Raw genomic sequence first — 18,276 nt, 5'->3', positions numbered from 1 at the left:
ACTTTGTTATAAAGCAGAAACTAACACACCATTGTAAAGCAATTATACTCCAATAAAGATGTAAAAAAAAAAAAAGACTAGTACCAACCTTAAATTGTTGCATGGATTAAATTAACTCAGACCCAAAGTTTAGCACAGTGTTTGGTACAAAGTAAGTTCTCTGTAAATGTGAGCTATTAATAACTTTTAGTTGGCGTCTTGTAGGATGCTGCTACGGTAGTGTTATGGTGGTGCACAGTCTTGGGACTTTACAAAAGTATTTTTTAGTGTCAAATCTTGGTAGTTCATTGGATGTGGCAGAGTTGGGAGAAGGAGAATTTAAGGATGCTGCCCAGGCTTTTGGCTTGGAAAGTTGAGTGGCTCTTAGAACTGTTGATTGAGATGGGAAAGTGGAAGAAGGCTGAGTTCGGTTTGCGGGGAGGTGATAACTTGCTTTTGAATAGGTTGGACTTGAAGAAGTATCTGTGGACATTAAGAGGTGGTAATCAGTTGACATGGAATCCAGGAGTGAGTAGTTTTCCTGAGAGAGATGTGGGCTGGAGATGGAGGAATCATCAGATGCTTCAAGGGCCAAAAGATGGCCTAGTGAAAGCTGGTCGGCATCACTTCCTTCCTGAAGGACGGAAATGTGAGCTCCACTCAGAGCTCACTGCTCATAGGAGCCTGAGGTGACCGTATCCTTGGCTATAAGGCATTATTACCTATTGTGGCTCTTTGGTCTTGATGTAATGCCTTTATTGCCTATCTTTCTGAATTAAATTTTCTTTTTTTTTTTTTTGGCTGCATTGGGTCTTCCTTGGTGAGCACAGGCTCTCTCTAGTTGCGTCGAGCGGGGGCTGCTCTTTGTTGCGGTGTGCGGGCTTCTCATTGCAGTGGCTTGATGGCTTCTTGTGGTGGAGCACGGGCTCTAGGCGTGCAGGCTTCAGTAGTTGCAGCACACGGGCTCGGTAGTTGTGGCATGCAGGCCCTAGAGCGCATGGGCTTCAGTAGTTGCGGCCCATGGGCTCTAGAGCATGTGGGCTTCAGTAGTTGTGGCTTGCGGGCTTTAGAGTGTGGGCTTCAGTAGTTGTGGTGCACGGGCTTAGTTGCTCCACGATACGTGGGATCTTCCCAGACCAGGGCTCGAACCCATGTCCCCTGCATTGGCAGGCGGATTCTTAACCACCATGCCATCAAGGAAGTCCTGAAATTAATTTTCTTATCGTGAATAGTATGTTACTAGTACAAACTAAGGGGAGAATTACACTGATAACTGGAAAAGGAAAATCATCTGTAAATTGGAAAAGTACTGTAAGTTTATTTTACTTGAATATTATTTTAAATGTCACATATTTTGAAAGATAATAAAGATTTTTTGCCCTTACAGTTAAAACATCTCCGAGGGAATTCTCCTTGAGGAATTATAGTTTGTATCAGTTAATTTTCCCCAGTAATGCTTAAGCGGAAATTTATGGTTAGTGCATGCAGCATGAAACTTTATGTGGATATTTTCAGGGGAAAAAAAAACTCAGTCTAGAGGTATATTTTAGAATTTGGAAGCTATTTGTTTTTCACTTTTGCTGAGTTTTTCCTGATTTTTGCATGGCCTTATGCCAGTTTTATTAGAAAACTGGAACAGTGCCAGTTTCTTAATTTAGTGAGTTTTAAAACTTGTGTTCATTGTACACTAAAACTTGTAGAAGGAAGAATTTAGAGCAAGGGTTGTAGAGTTTTCATTATGCCGAGAGCCTATAACTTTAAATATTAAGCTATATTTTCATGATAATACCATTATAGACAGTAAGTTGTATTTTGAATGAATATTGTTTTAAAGGCACTTTAAATACAGTCACGCTTTGTCTTCCTACTTCTTTCTAAGTCTTTGAAGCAATGCAGCGTGTTTTGTTCAAAGCCCACACTGGCTCCAACTTAAGGACGTCTTTGTTTGCTTGGGTGAGGATGAGGAGCCCTCTGTGGGAGCCAGAGATAGGTTCACAAGTGCATGTTCATTGCTTTAGTTGGGAGCGATACCCAGTGGTTTCTTTTTTTCAGATGTTCCTATTCATTCCTTCGAACAGTCTTTTTAAATAGGATATATGAAAATAATAAAGGTTCATTTTTGGTTTTTCCCCCATTCCATAGACGTCAGTCATTGTGAAATAACAGCCTGCTTTTCTTTGTGCTTGCTGAAATGAATCTCCTCTCCCATTAGAGGTGCTGCTTCGTGTGTCGTATTATGACATGGGTTAAACTGGTGAGTGAGTAAGAACCAAGTGATACAGGGACTCCAACAAGTTTCCTAAATCGTTTGTTGATGACTTACCTCACTTGGCAAATATTGACTGAGCCTGTGTGTGGAGTCACATCTTTCGGGAGCACTGTTAAAAATTGCTGTGTTTAGTCCAAATATTGACTTCTCTTGTTTTTGTTCCTTATTTTCACAGAGATTTTTATTATGAATCCAGATTGTCATCAGCTGAATTGAGCCTTGCCCATGATTTTTTTTCCAAAAGAATGTTGTAGTTTCCTTTTCCTTAAAGAAGGAAAAGCCTGTGAATAACTGAGATGAGGTTGAAGGCAGTTTGTTGTCAGTGAGTTCGGCATTCTCTGTGCACACAGTGGTCTATTAGGAAACGAAACTTGGGTCTAGATAGACTTTACTTTGACAGAATACCTCTTCCTCTTAGAAAATGGAATTTTTTTTAGTTGTTTGATAATGTAGAAGCATTTGAAAGGCAAATCTTGAAGTAAATGTTCCTCTGTGACTTTTTTTCCTGCCTATATTTCCTTAACTCATTAAAGATTGAATGAATCTTGGGATGCCATTCCAAGAGAGAAAAGAAATATATATATTGTTTGGAGTTTTAGGTAAGCACTGTTAAGTTTCTGTCTGAATGAGGAAGTTCAAAATAAATTTGCAACATGGTAAATTATGTGTCATCTGTGTTCCAAGACTGTGAAACCAGTACAGCCCAACCAGATGACTCAAAACCTGCCTGAACGAACAATTATCTCACTCTTTGGCTCTGACATTTCCTTCCTGTTTATCAGACAAGTTTATTATTTTTTTGCATGAATTTAACAAAATCCAATGATTATTTTTAAAGGTAAAACAATTGCAAATGAAACATACTTGCTTTGCTTTGCTGACCTAATTTTGGGTGAATTCTGCCCTCCAAAGATAAAATAGAAGCTGGTTTTCTCTTAAAAAAAAAAAAGATAATGTTAATCTTGAAAACAGCCTTGGTTTTTTTTCTTCACTTATCTCTTTAGACCACAGTGTGTTTATAGTGGATGAGGAAGAACTAGGAAATATCAGTTACCCCAGTACAGAATTACAGAATGGAAAGTTTATCATAAGATAGTTCTATGTTTGTCATAGTTGGAAGACAGTTTTTCTTTTTGTTGGTTAAAGTCTGAACTCTTAAAATATTGGCTTCATAATCCATTCACTATGAAACAGATTGAAATGGTTGTGGTTTGTCTTGTTGTTGTTGAAGTGTAAGTGCTCCCAGATTTATACATCCAAATGAGTGCCTGTCAAAACAGTCGTTATTGAGAGGACAGATTTAATTATCTTGTCAATACATCTCTTCCAAACACGCCGTCACTGGTCAATATATTTGTTCCAGAAATATCATCCCTGATCAAAACATTTTGTCCTTTTTCATTTGGAGTTATCATCATACTCTCTGACAGATTCTTTAGAATATCCTCAGGAGCCAGCTATTTTTGTTTCTTGCATGTTACAAAACAAATTAATATTCATTGCAAAAACTTCAGGAAATTCAGTTAATACTGAAGAGTCACCCTTAATCCTACCACCTGTAGATAACCATTGTTAACATCGTTTTCAGACTCATTTCTGGGCATACTTAAATAGACCTCCTCAGTTTAACATTTTCAAAAACCTCACAAATCCTCCCCCCTCTTTTTAAAACAATTTAATTTATTTCATTTTCTAATCTGCTTTTATTTCGAATATATTGAGACTGATTTTCTTACAGGCTTAAAATTTGATGTGAAGGCATTTAGAAATGGAAGCTGTATGATCACATATTAAAAGTAAATTTCCTTTATTAATTTGTTGTATAAATAGTTACAGTGGGTTCTGGTATGATCCATCAAGGTTACTGCTTTGGAGAGAAAATACTTATTTTTGAGGAGGAGGAGGCATACTGTTTATTTTTTTTTTCTGGTTGCATTTTTTAAGTTCCCTAGTTTTTAATTATGCTGATAAAACCCACATAACATAAAATTTACTGTCTTAACCATTTTTAAGTGTACAGTTTAGTTGTGTTACATATATTCACATTGTTGTGGAAAAGATATCCAGAACTTTTTCATGTTGCCAAACTGAAACTCTGTACGCATTAAACAAAAACTCCCCATTTTCTCCTCCCCATTTTCTCCTCCCCCACAGCTTCTGGTAACCACCAGTCTGCTTTCTGTTTCTATGAATTTGACTACTTTAGACACTTCATATAGATGAAATCATACAGTATTTGTCTTTTGTGAGCTAACTTATTTCTCTTAACATAATATCCTCGAGGTTCTATATAATATTTCATTGTATGTATATACATTTTATTTATCCATGCATCTGTCCATGGACACTTGGGTGACTTTTCACCTTTTGGCTGTTGTGAATAATGCTGCTATGAACATGGGTGTGCAGATACATCCCTGAGACCCTGCTTTCGGTTCTTTTGGATGTATACCCAAAAGGGGAGTTGCTGAATCATATGGTAATTCTATTTTTAATTTTTTACAGAACCTCCATATTGTTTTCCTTAGTGATCGCACCATTTTATAATCCCACCAACAGTGCACAAGGGTTCCAGTTTCTCTATATCTTCTCCAACACTTGTTATTTTCTGTTTTTTTGATAGTGGCCATCCTGAGGGGTATGAGGTAAGAAAATGCCTATTTTAAAAATTGTATAAGTAATGCTGAAATAACTTGTAAAAAGTCAAACAGTACAGTTATGATAATTATATGGTTCCCATCATCTGCTTCCTTCTAATTCTCTTCTCAGAGAAAGCCTCTGTTACCAGTTTGGTGTATGGCCCTACAGATTAGAAAGGATTGCTGTATAAAACGTAGGAACTGTACTGAATGCTCACTCTGCGGGGAGGCATATTCTTTTGATCTTTGGAGATTATGGACTCATTTAGTTTCTCTTTATTAATTCAGTTTGTGACACATTACTAAGGACAGCAATGCAGGCTGATGTGGGCAAAATTGTTGATTGTTTTCATCATTTTGTTTTACCCTAAATTCTTTTACATAATTTATTTTTTGTTTTATGTTCTTTTTTTAGAACAAGAATAATCTCAAAAGTATTGTCACTTTTCATAGACGTTTAACAACCCCTATCAGATTTTTACCTCTTAAACAACTGAAAAGAATCAGATTAAAAGCATTTTGTTTTTAAATGAAAAATGCTTTCAGATGGAAATTTTTGCAGAAAAGATTGATTGAAGATCAAAGAAGCAGTGTAACATTTAGGGAAAAAATACATAATTGTGTCTCATTTCCTGTAAATAGAGGAATATCTAATTTTATTTTATTTTTTCATAATTAAAAAATTTATTTTTATTCATTTATTTTTGGCTGCATCGGGTCTTTGTTTCTGCGCACGGGCTTTCTCTAGTTGTAGTGAGTGGGGGCCACTCTTTGTTGTGGTGCACGGGCTTCTCATTGCGGTGGCTTCTCTTGTTGCAGAGCACGGGCTTTAGGTGCTTGGGCTTCAGTATTTGTAGCACGTGGACCCAGTAGTTGTGGCTCGCGGGCTCTAGAGTGCAGGCTCAGTAGTTGTGGCACACGGGCTTAGTTGCTCCACAGCATGTGTGATCTTCCAGACCAGGGCTTGAACCCGTGTCCCCTGCATTGGCAGGTGGATTCTTAACCATTGTGCCACCAGGGAAGTCCCACCTTATCTGATCTTGATATTAAAAGGGAACTTGTGGATTGAGAATGTTGATATGTAGCAGTCATGGTTTATGGTTGCCTATATTTGCTCCATCTAGAGATTGTAGCTACTTATGAGTATAGCTGAAAAGATTGTAGTGTGTCAGAAATCATCCTCATGTTCCAGACCTTTGTTTCTTTTGTTACTGCTCTTTACAGAGGCTGTTCCTAGCGACGCTGAGTCTTTACGTCAATCTGTTGGGTGACTTTGCTTAAAACAGAAAGGAAGGGGCTTCCCTGGTGGCACAGTGGTTGAGAGTCTGCCTGCCGATGCAGGGGACGCAGGTTCGTGACCCGGTCTGGGAAGATCCCACGTGCCGCGGAGTGGCTGGGCCCGTGAGCCATGGCCGCTGAGCCTGTGCTCCACCACATGGGAAAAAAAAAAAAAAAAAAAAAAGAAAGGGAGGAAGGCAGGCAGAAACGCATAAACTTTGTTGATTCTGCTTCTCTCTACAGTTGTTTCCCAGAATTTCCCGTCGTGGTACATTATTCCTTTTTCTGTGTTACTCCTGTCCTTTTTCTGGTAATGCACTTATCACAAGTGATGTAATTATTCGTTTATCCACTTTATTAGATTGTGGAGGCAGCGATCACATCTTATTGTCTTTGAAGTCTATTTTCATTGTTTCATTAAAGAGTTGCTTTGATGTTGTCCTTTGTGTGGCTTGTAAGGCTATTAAATGAGGTAGGGAAACCCAGAGAAAAAGAGGTTTTTGGAGAAAGAGAATTCATTATGAGGTAGCAATTGAAAAACCTGGTGAAGATGTCCATGGGGAGTTAGACACACAAGCCTGAGCCTTAGTGAGTGGCCAGGCCTGGGAATACTGATTTGGGTATCAATAGCATAGGGTGGGAGTTGAAGAGTTAGATTTTTTTTTCTTTTTTTTGCAATACGCGGCCCTCTTACTGTTGTGGCCTCTCCCGTTGCGGAGCACAGACTCCGGACACGCAGGCTCAGCGGCCATGGCTCACGGGCCCAGCTGCTCCGCGGCATGTGGGATCTTCCCGGACCGGGGCACGAACCCGTGTCCCCTGCATCGACAGGCGAACTCTCAACCATTGCGCCACCAGGGAAGCCCGAAGAGTTAGATTTAAGTGAAATTGCTCTGGAGTGAGAAGAGGGTTGGTTAAGTACTATTCTGACTCGTCAGCCTTGAAGAGATGGGCAGACAGAGGAAGAGAAGGCCCAAAGAGAGATGGAAGGAGTGCCCTACAAAGCTTATAGAATGGAGCTAGAGTAGAAACTTGGAAACCAAAGGAAGAGAGACTTTGAAGATGGTGGAGTGGTCACCAGTTTCAGGGTACAACTGAGGTGCCAGATGTCCATTGGAGTTTAGTTACTGGGAGGCCATTGGTGGCTTTGGGAAAGCCACTTTTAGATATCTTGAGTAGTGAGGGGAGGAGGGAATAAAGCAGAGAAAGCAAGCAGAATCTATCTTTCTAACTTTGTGTTGACATATAACATACATACAGGAAGGTGCACAGATCACAAGGAATTTTTGCAAACTGACCATACTGGTATATCTTGCACTCGAGAAGCCTTCAGGGCCCTTCCAGTCACTCCCCAGCTTGCTAAGGATATCCATTATTCTGCCTGCTAACCAGTCTTTTTTTAAAAATAATTTTGTCAGTGGAGGGAGATAGAAGAATAGGGTGGTAGTTAGAAAGGGGATTAGGGGTGGAGGGTATTGTTTGTGTTGTGTTTAAGATGGGAAAGATTTTCTTGAATGTAAATAAATCCCATAACTTCTCTAGACTGGTTGACCAGTCACTGTGTCTTTTTATGTTTAGGACAGTTTTCATTTCATTCTTTCAAATGTTTTTAAAAGTAAGTACGATTGAGTGTTTATACAAACTTAAGTTGAATAACTGTTCCCCAAGCATCTGCTTTTAGAATAGTGATTTTCTAAACTTGGCTGATTATGGGAATAGATTCTTGGGACTCTCTTAGGTTTACTGAGTCAGATACTCTGGGGGAAGGCAATGGAATCTGTGATTCAGGTGATTCTGAAACTTTTTATGTTACACAGTCCTGGAAAGTGAAGCTTACGTTTTATCAAAAAGGAAACTGGTGTATGTATGTATATATTTTAAATTTATTTTACTGAATTATAGTTGATTTAAAATGTGTTAGGAAACTGGTATATATTTTTAGTGGAAGGTCTAATAAAATAATAGATCTGTAATTGTGGGGGAATAAAAGTGTACCCTTTTTTTGTTTATTTATTTTTGGCTGTGTTGGGTTGTTGCTGCACACGGGCTTTCTCTAGTTGTGGCGAGCGGGGGCTACTCTTCCTTGCAGTGCACGGGCTTCTCATTGCAGTGGCTTCTCTTGTTGTGGAGCACAGGCTCTAAGCACGCGGGCTTCAGTATTTGTGACTCGCGGGCTCTAGAGCACAGGCTCAGTAGTTGTGGCGCACAGGCTTAGTTGCTCCGTGGCATGTGGGATCTTCCCGGGCCAGGGCTTGAACCCGTGTCCCCTTCATTGGCAGGCGGATTCTTAACCACTGTGCCACCAGGGAAGCCCAAAAGCATACCCTTCTTAATAATGAGAGAGACTATATACTGGGTTTTCCATAAAGTTGATAGAGAAAGCAAATTGTCAGGGCTTTGAGCCCCACCATTCCTGAGCATCCTTGAATAATTCTGAGGGTGGCTTATTCAGTTTGAGAGTTTTATTTGTCCTTGAAGCAGTTTTACTGGGACACAATCAGGAAGTGGTCCTGGAACTAGAGTTCTGAGCAGTACACTTCTTTTGCAAAACAAGGATAGTTTAGTCTTCTGGGTACCCATGATGATCTGAGTGTAACCTCACCCGATTCATATCTTAGTTAACTGTGTACAAGAATCTGCCCTTGCTGCTAGAGCTGAAGGCTAAACTCAATCTTATGCCTCAGTCTTAAAAAGCATTTTTTTTTAAAGTTGTAACCTGGGGCTTCCCTGATGGCGCAGTGGTTGAGAGTCCGCCTGCCGATGCAGGGGACACGGGTTCGTGCCCCGGTCCGGGAGGATCCCACATGCCGCGGAGCGGCTAGTCCCGTGAGCCATGGCCACTGAGCCTGCGCATCCAGAGCCTGTGCTCTGCAACGGGAGAGGCCACAGCTGTGAGAGGCCCGTGTACCGCAAAATAAATAAATAAATAAATAAATAAATAATTGTAACCTGAGTTTTTTTTTGAGTAAACTCATAAGCTTCCTAGAAACTCTGTAAGGGTAGGGACTGTGTCTGCTTAAGTGTTGTGTCCTGTTTAGCATGGTACCTGATGTGGAATAGGTATGTAATAAATATTTGTTTTTGAAATAAAATTCTAGTTGACTGCTTCCAATTGTTGTATCATACATAACCCTGCTTTCCTAGCCAGATTTGTTTTGTTCTCATCAGTCCTTGATGAGCTCCAGTGGAGAGAGTAAGAAGCAAAAGCCTTTTAGACAGTGGTGACCTACTCCTTTGCAACACTTCTTGTTAGGGCCCCATCCAACCAACTGCCAGTCCTGGTGCTCAGTTTCCGTTGACAGTTAAGCGCTCTGAGGACTCAACAAAAGTTGAGAGCAAAGAGAGTCCAAAGGTCTAAGATGGAGAATATACCTTGATAGGCAGAGTATATAAGATATCTTGCTGGGGAATATAATCAGACAGAAAGAAAGAGTGTTTTGACCACATGAGCCAGGGAACTCGGTGACACTCCCTCTGAGGTTTGCAAAGCTCAGGGTCACCAACTCACCTGTTTCCCCTATGACTGTGGGTCTCTTACAGCTATATTTAAAACCTCAAACAAGCCAATACGTTGGGTCCTTAATTTAAGACCCTCACCTAGCTGAATTCCAGGAGGGGCATCTAGTGACTGAAGGGCACACTCCAGAGGATAGGCTGGATGTAAAGCAGTGCAGCCTTTGGATGTAGTTAGTCTGTAGCTGTAGCTTAGCACTCATTGAACATACAGCTCTTAACAGCGTGGGCTTGACTTTGATCTAGCAAGCCAAACTCATCTAATCCATAGTAGAGAATGTTTAATCAGCTCTTGGAAGGTGCATGTGTACCCAGCTTCTGAGCCAAGCCATCTGCCCTGGGTGGAGAGTGAGCCTGGCAAACAAGGATTCTCAAGGACTGTCACTTGGGACAGTGAGTGCTCAGGCCATGGGTACACACAGTCTAGAGGTTCCAGCCCCTCATCAGAAGAGGTCCAGGGGAGATCTCACTTCCCAGGAGGTATTTTCATTCTGGTTGTACCATAATGGGTCAGGACCCCTCATGGAGAGAGAAAGCCTTTGTGTTCGTGTCTCACAAGGCAACCCAATAGGAGTACCCATGGGAGAAAAGGTGATAAAGCTAGAGCTTTAGTGATTATGACCCAGTTGGTTAAATCTTTCTTCAGGAGATCTAACTTCCAGATTCATGTTCTTTTTCTTCCTTGGGTAGACAAAAGGTTGAAGAAGAAGATTCTTTGCCCCTTTTATTGCCCTCACACTTTCCTGGGGTGATCTCTGCCCATTTTAACAGACTTTCCTTCTTAAATTCTGATATTGAATGGGTTAGCCTGTATAATCAATATGAGCTGTAACAAATTATGATAGCCACCCAGTAGGGACTCAGCATTGAGAAATCCCCGTTTGTGATAACATCTGGTCAAGGCAGGATGGGGTAGTCTCTCACTATGAGGAGCCCTCTTTGATGCCAAAAAAGAAAGTGAACCACCCAAGATGCTGGGTATTGCATCAGTGTCAGGCTTGTCTGTCTGTGGATCTTTTACCCAGGCTCTTCCTGTGAGTTTCCATTGCACAGGTCAGTACCACCTAGATCCTTACCATGGCCAGATGTATGGCTGACTCCTTCCTAAGAATGACCCTTGACCTGCAGTTCCCACCCATATTTTGGCATAAACTTAACATGGTTTAGGTGTGTGTGGATTTTTTTTGACATGTAATTTACATACAGTGAGATGCACAGATTGTACGTTGTACAGATCGTGCAACAATTTGAGTTTTGACAAGTGTATACATCTTCTGTAACTCACACCCAATGAAGATATAGATCATTTCTGTCACTGCAGAAAGTTCCCTTGTGCCCCCTTCTTAGTAAGTCTACCCCATGCAAACTTCACCTCCCAGGCATCGACTATTCTGATTTATATCACTGTGTATTAGGTTTAAGGCCACAGATCTTAAAATCTAGATGGTGGCTGATTTGCAGACGCTGTAACCCCAGAACCTCCCACGCTGCCCAACCATGGTCGGCCCTACCGTGTTCTTTTTTTTTTTTTTTTTTTTTTGCGGTACGCGGGCCTCTCATTGTTGTGGCCTCTCCCATTGCGGAGCACAGGCTCCGGACGCGCAGGCTCAGCGGCCATGGCTCACGGGCCCAGCCGTTCCACAGCATGTGGAATCTTCCTGGACCGGGGCACGAACCCGTGTCCCCTGCATTGGCAGGCGGACTCTCAACCACTGCGCCACCAGGGAAGCCCCCTACCGTGTTCTTTGACATTGCCATCGATGGTGAGCCCTTGGGCCGTGTCTCCTTCGAGGTAAGGGGCCTGGAAACCAAGAAGTGACTGCTCATCCAATCCATAAAGCTATGTTAAGAGATTGGAGCTGTTTGCAGACAAAGTTCAAAGACAGCAGAAAACTTTCATGCTCTGAGCACTGGGGAGAAAGGCTTTGGTTATAAAGGTTCCTGCTTTCACAGAATAATTCTGGGATTTCTGTGCCAGGGTGGTGACTTCACATGCCATAATGGCACTGGTGGCAAGTCCATCTATGGGGAGAAATTTGCTGATGAGAATTTCCTCCTGAAGCATACGGGTCCTGGCATCTTGTCCATGGCAAATGCTGGCCCCAACACAAACGGTTCCCAGTTTTTCATCTGCACTGCCAAGATTGAGTGGTTGGATGGCAAGCATGTGGTCTTTGGCAAGGTGGAAGAGGGCATGAATATTGTGGAAGCCATGGAGCGCTTTGGTTTCAGGAATGGCAAGACCAGCAAGAAGATCACCACTGCTGACTGTGGACAAATCTAACAATAAATTTGACTTGTGTTTTATCTTTAAAAAAAATCTAGATGGTGAGAGATATCAGAAAATAATATTTATTCATGTAAATTGGTGCTTCTCAAGGCGGGAGGATGCCCCCCAGGAGACTTTTGACAACGTCTAGACACATTTTTGACTTATGGCTGGGAGTGGTTGGCAGTGGCATCTAGTGGGTAGAGGCCAGGGATGCTGCTAAGCCTCCTACAGTGCACAGGACAGCCTCCCAACAAAGGATGATCCAGCTCAAAATGTCAACAGTGCTGAGATTGATAAACCCTGAAGTATACCTCTGCAGAGAGAATTGTGGCCCTGGGGAGTGTTAATCTCTGGATCTCCCAAGTCTCTGGGGATGAGGTTTGTTTTATGTTTGGTTTTTGTTTGCTTTGTTTGTTGAGGGCTTGCAGGAAACGGAAAGGGCAACTGCAAGAGGGACCTTTCTTGAGTGCTACCACCCTTGTGGCCACAGTTCTTGCTGTGGAATGGGAGTGACTAACAGGAGAAGAGGGAGATGAAGAAAACAACTTGGGCAATAAAAGGGCAGTCTTAGCATAATATTAAAACTAGAAAAATGGACAAGAGGGAAAAATAAAGTAGAAATTAATGACACCTAAAGTACAAGCAGCAAAATAAAAAATAAACAGGTGAGACTACATCAAACTGAAAAACCTCTGCACAGCAAAAGAAACCATCAACAAAGCGAAAAGACAACCTACAGAACAGGAAAAAAATATTTGCACACCATATATCTGATAAGGGGTTAATATCTAAAGTATATAAAGAACACATACAACTCAATAGCAAAAAACAAACAAAAAATAACCCAATTAAAAAATGGGCAAAGGACCTGAGTAGACATTTCCCCAAATAAGATATACAAAAGGCCAGAAGGTACATGAAAAGATGCTCAACATCACAAGTCTTTTGGAAAATGCAAATTAAAACCACCATGGGGCTTCCCTGGTGGCGCAGTGGTTGAGAATCTGCCTGCTAATGCAGGGGACACGGGTTCGAGCCCTGGTCTGGGAGGATCCCACATGGCGCGGAGCAACTGGGCCTGTGAGCAACAACTACTGAGCCTGCGCGTCTGGAGCCTATGCTCTGCAACAAGAGAGGCCGCCATAGTGAGAGAGGCCTGCGCACTGCGATGAAGAGTGACCCCCGCTTGCCACAACTAGAGAAAGCCCTTTCACAGAAACAAAGACGCAACACAGCAAAAATAAATAAATTAATAAACTCCTACCCGAACACCTTCTTTAAAAAGAAAAACCACCATGACATACCACCTCACCTCTGTTACAATGGCCATCATCAAAAAGACAAGAGATGAGGGACTTCCCTTGTGGTCCAGTGGTTAAGAATCTGCCTTCCAATGCGGGGACGTGGGTTCGATCCCTGGTCAGGGAACTAAGATCCCTCATGCTGTGGGGCAGCTGAGCCCACGCGCCGCAACTACTGTGCATGCATGCTGCAAACTACGGAGCCCACACACTCTGGAGCCTGAGAGCCCAACTAGAGAGAGAACCTGCATGCCACAACTAGAGAGAAGCCCACGCCCCGCAATGAAGAGCCTGCGCACCGCAACGAAGATCCTGCATGCTGCAGCTGAGACCCGACGCAGCCAAAAATAAATAATAAAATAAGTAGATAAATATATATGTTAAAAAAGAAAAGACGAGATGAATGCTGGCATGGATATGGAGAAAAGGGAACCCTTGTGCGCTGCTGATGGAATTGTAAATTGGTGCGGCTACCATGGAAAACAGTATGGAGGTTCTTCAAAAAAAATTAAAAATAGACCTACCATATGATCCAGCAATTCCACTTCCAGGAATATATCAAAAGGAAACAAAAACACTAACTCAAAAAGGTATCTGGGGACTTCCCTGGTGGCGCAGTGGTTAGGAATGCGCCTGCCAGTGCAGGGGACACGGGTTCAATCCCTGGTCCGGGAAGATCCCACATGCAGTGAGCAGCTAAGCCTGTGCATCACACCTACTGAGCCTGCACTCTGGAGCCCACGAGCCACAACTGCTGAAGCTCATACGCATAGAGCCCATGCTCCGCAACAAGAGAAGTTACTGCAATGAGAAAGCTGCGCACCGCAATGAAGAGTAGCCCCCGCTCGCCACAACCAAAGAGCTCTCGCATGCAGCAACAAAGACCCAACGCAGCCAAAAATAAGTAAATTTATTAAAAAAGAAAAGAATTTAAAAGGTCAACACAAGGCATTATATCAAATGAGGATGAAAAAGGGGACAACATGAACCCAAAATGCTTGGATGAGGAAGTGGGAAAAGGGGTGGGGCACTAGCTATTGACAGTAAGAAAGGGAATCTGAAACAAAGTTGGGGCGGTGCCTGCCAGCTGGCTCAGTGGAAAGTCCCCAGTTTAAGCAGTGTTGTCAGTAGGTTGTGGACAAACCCAGAAGGCAGAGAGCAGTGAGTTGGCACCTGTAGATACCAGCAACCTCATAGGCCCTCTCCTGGGAAGTAGGGAGGGACCACACTGGCTGTCAGCAGTGGCTCACTAACCTTTATCCTGGAGGCAAAAAAAGTTAGTGGCAATATTGCCTGGAAATAAATATCTTAAGTATTCCACTTAATGCTTTAGGGTGTGTTATTTTTAAACCAGTTTAAGTAATAACCACTCCTTTTAAAAATAGCTTCTAGCTCTTTATTTGCTTCTGAAATATGGGTATTTCTGTTTTTGTGTGCGACTTCAGGCATACATTTAAAAAATTTTTTTTATTTTATTCATTTTTTTTGGCTGCGTTGGGTCTTCGTTGTTGCGTGCGGGCTTTCTTTAGTTGAGGCGAGTGGGGGTTACTCTTCATTGCAGTGTGCTGGCTTCTCACTGCAGTGGCTTCTCTTGTCGCGGAGCACGGGCTCTAGGTGTGCGGGCTTCAGTAGTTGTGGTGCCTGGGCTTAGTAGTTGTGGATCGCGGGCTCTAGAGCTCAGGCTCAGTAGTTGTGGCGCACGGGCTTAGTTGCTCCGTGGCACGTGGGATCTTCCCGGACCAGGGCTTGAACCCATGTGCCCTGCATTGGCAGGTGGATTCTTAACCACTGTGCCACCAGGGAAGCCCAAGGCATACATTTCAACAGACTTTTTTAGGTTTTATTTAGCATTATATGTTTTGTGAGTATTACAGAGTAGCGAAGTCTTTCACATTACGGGCACTGCAGATCTCAGGAATATGATTTCTGTGATGCCAAATCATGCCTAAGTAGTTAGAACAAGTCAACCAGTCATTTATTTTTTGCCTCTCTCTGTCCATTCATGCAGGCATTAAACAGTTCTTGAGCATTTCTTAATGTGTTAGGCACAGTTATAGACATGAGGAATACAGGGTAAGACACAGCCCCATCCTGAAAGGGCTTCCAGTTTGGGAGGGAGAACTTGATAGACATAAATAAATGGATAAATAAGAAAAGAAAAGCAATAAGTCTCCATGCTCTTAGGCAATTGTGCAGAAAGGCAAAGCAAATATGAAACATTCTAGGCAGAGGAACCAGCATGTGTGAACCCATGAGGCTGGGAAGCAGCATGGGAGAAATATAGGGAGTTCAAGTTTTGTGGGAAAAGGCAGAGTGACAGATGAAGTTAAGAAGGTGGTTGGGGTCAGATCATAAATGGGCCTTGTTTGGCTCACATAAAAGTCCTAGGTAATGAATACCAAAGGATCTCAAATAAGGATAGAAGATACTCGCGTTTGCAGTTCAGAAAGATCATTCTTTTGCATTGTGGTGGTTTGAGTCATCAGAGGGCCAGGTGAACATTTAGAATTAAGCTGTTGAAACAATCCAGGAAAGAAACAAGGGCCCAAGGGAAGATTGTACAGGAGAAGATAAAGAGGAGAGAGTGAATTAAGTTTATTTAATAGGCAGAATTAACAGGACTTAATGACCAATAGGATGGTGGGGGGAGGCAGTGGAGATGACCTCAGAGTTTCCGATTGGGTTGTCTAGTTGGATGGTGGCACCATTCCTGAGAGAAGAAGTAGAGGAAGAGGGGGTATTTCTGGGGTAAGGATGCAAGGTGGTCAAGTGCTGTGTATTAATTTTTAAAATGTGTCACTTTTAAAACTTTCTAGATTCCACAGCACACATTCACCTATCAGACCTAGTATAGACTTGGAGGCACAGACAGGATCCTGATGAGTTGGTTTTGGGTGTTCTTGGTGTAGGGAGCTTGTGTCCCATCCAAGTGGAAATGTCCAGAAGTAATAGGATAAATGAGTTGGGAACTCAGGAGAGAGCTCTGGGCTGGAGCTGCATATCTAGGGATCACGCTTCATGTTGAAGCCATGGGCATGAGTGACCTAGTCAGGGAGAGCAAGGCACAGAAAGAGACTGAGTTTGGGAACTGAGGCTGGGAGAGAGCGGTTCTGAGTGGGAATGGAAAGGGAGAGCTGCTCAAAGTTTGATTATTGGAATTATCGAAAGAATCTTCACCCTGTTCAATGAATCACTAGGTGAGATCATTAAAAACTCCTTCCCAGGCTTCCCTGGTGGCTCAGTGGTTAAAGAATCCACCTGCTAATGCAGGGGACACGGGTTCAAGCCCTTGTCCGGGAAGATCCCACATGCCGCAGAGCAACTAAGCCCGTGTGCCACAACTGCTGAGCCTGCGCTCTAGAGCCCAAGAGCCACAAATACTGATCCTGTGTGCCACAACTACTGAAGCCTGTGCGCCTAAACCCCATGCTCCACAACAAAAGAAGCCACTGCAATGAGTAGCCCGCGCAGCACAACCAAGAGTAGCCCCCGCTCGCCGCAACTAGAGAAAGCCTGTGCATGGCAACGAAGACCCAATGCAGCCAAAAAAAAAAAAGCTCCTTCCCCTGTTGTTATTGGGGAGGGTAGGGGAGGTGTATTTTTTATTTTCCTTGAAAGGCTAAGTAGAAAACTCAGGAACTACTGTTTTGGAAATGAAGATAAAGGTGACCTGGAATTTTAAGTCCACGAGAACATGTTCTTTTGTTTCTGACTTCCATAAAACTTTGGGAATACATTTCTCATAACTCACAATAAGCCTCTCAGGGCAGGAGTGGCTGAGGTTGCAAATGTGCCCACGTTATGTACCTTCAGTTTGTGGAATTGAGAGAAGGTTTAAGATTGTTTCTGTGTTTCAGGTAATTCAGAGGTCTGTGGGGCCGGCCAGCCTGAGCCTGCTCACCTTCAAAGTCTATGCATCAGCAAAAAAGGACTCATCTCACAAAGCTGCTGTGAAGGTTAATGAGGTAACATGTGATACATTTTGAATATGTGATTTGGTTACTATGGGAAGCATACAAATTGAATATCAGGAAGATAGGACAATTCAGAAGATATTTAAAAGGAGGAAATAGTGCTTCCTTGTGGGAAGCTGCTAGACTATGGCTTTTTCAACTTTAATTAATGGTACTTAGCTAAGGGCATAATTAAGGAATATTTCCTAGATTTTTAGTGGGGGATCTGCTCTGTCCCAGTAGATTGTAAGCACAAGTCACTTCTAAGTGATCTGCCTGCTTCCAGACTGCTTATCAAGCCAGGAAAACATTCACATTTTTCCCTCTCCTAAGAAATTAAAGACCAGGGTTCATCCTGTTTCTTTTCTGGATTAGAGGCTCATAAGTAGATGCTTAATAGATCCTAAATAAATAAAACAGGGAATCATCTCTCCATTGTTTACATTCCTTTTTGTCTATACTTCCCACTGATTATTTTAGATATTTGGTTTCTTTTGACTTTGAGTAAAGTGTCATAAAGATCTACCTTCAGTTATGGTCAGGGTTACTTGAATGGTGTTTACCTAAAGCTAAATAGCTTGTTTTTTTGCCCTTTACTCTCTTCTTCTCAGGCCTTGGGACAGTGGCATTTTTGAGGGTGAAGAAGGCAGCCAGTGGTGGCTGTGAAACGTTTCCTCTCTGGTGGGGAACAAACCTGCTATTCTGCTTTGATTAGCACTAGACTGATCACTAGAACTAAGTCATATGCTATTCAGTTATCCTCAAGCTTTTTTTTCCTATCCCACCTCCGACCCACCATTTAGAGTAATAGAATCCTTTTTCCAAACTAAATCTAAGATGAAATAACAAATACTAATATATAAAATGGGTAAAAGGGGACTGCTTTATCTGCTATGAGTAGGGTTGGGGGAGGCTAGGGCACCTCACAGCCCTGCTCTCTTGGCCTTGTCCTTATTGATTAAGGTGCAAAGATCGTCTGAAGCAAGGTTCAGGGTGCACATAACCCTTATTCATTGTAGTTTGTGAATTATTACAAATTTAATAATTGATTGTTATTTCATTACTGTATACA

At 42.4% G+C, this 18,276-nt stretch overlaps 2 protein-coding genes across 2 annotated transcripts in view; both read left to right on the top strand.

Annotated features, from left to right (window-relative positions):
* APOO (apolipoprotein O) overlaps positions 1-18,276 on the top strand; it is a 57,393-nt gene that overhangs the window by 5,298 nt on the left and 33,819 nt on the right. Inside the window, exon 2 of the mRNA XM_065900841.1 lies at positions 17,109-17,216. Within this exon, the coding sequence (XP_065756913.1) occupies positions 17,109-17,216 (108 nt within the window). The remainder of the gene's footprint in view (positions 1-17,108; positions 17,217-18,276) is intronic.
* On the top strand, positions 325-11,962 carry LOC136142695 (peptidyl-prolyl cis-trans isomerase A-like). Its single transcript, XM_065900988.1, is given in 4 exon segments — positions 325-628; positions 11,403-11,470; positions 11,538-11,553; positions 11,556-11,962. Coding segments are annotated over 4 exon segments (795 nt in total).

The sequence above is a fragment of the Phocoena phocoena genome, chromosome X, assembly GCF_963924675.1.
Source record: "Phocoena phocoena chromosome X, mPhoPho1.1, whole genome shotgun sequence".
Lineage (NCBI taxonomy): Eukaryota > Metazoa > Chordata > Mammalia > Artiodactyla > Phocoenidae > Phocoena > Phocoena phocoena.
Note: the sequence above shows the minus strand (reverse complement) of the source record. Positions and strands in the feature narration are given on the sequence as shown.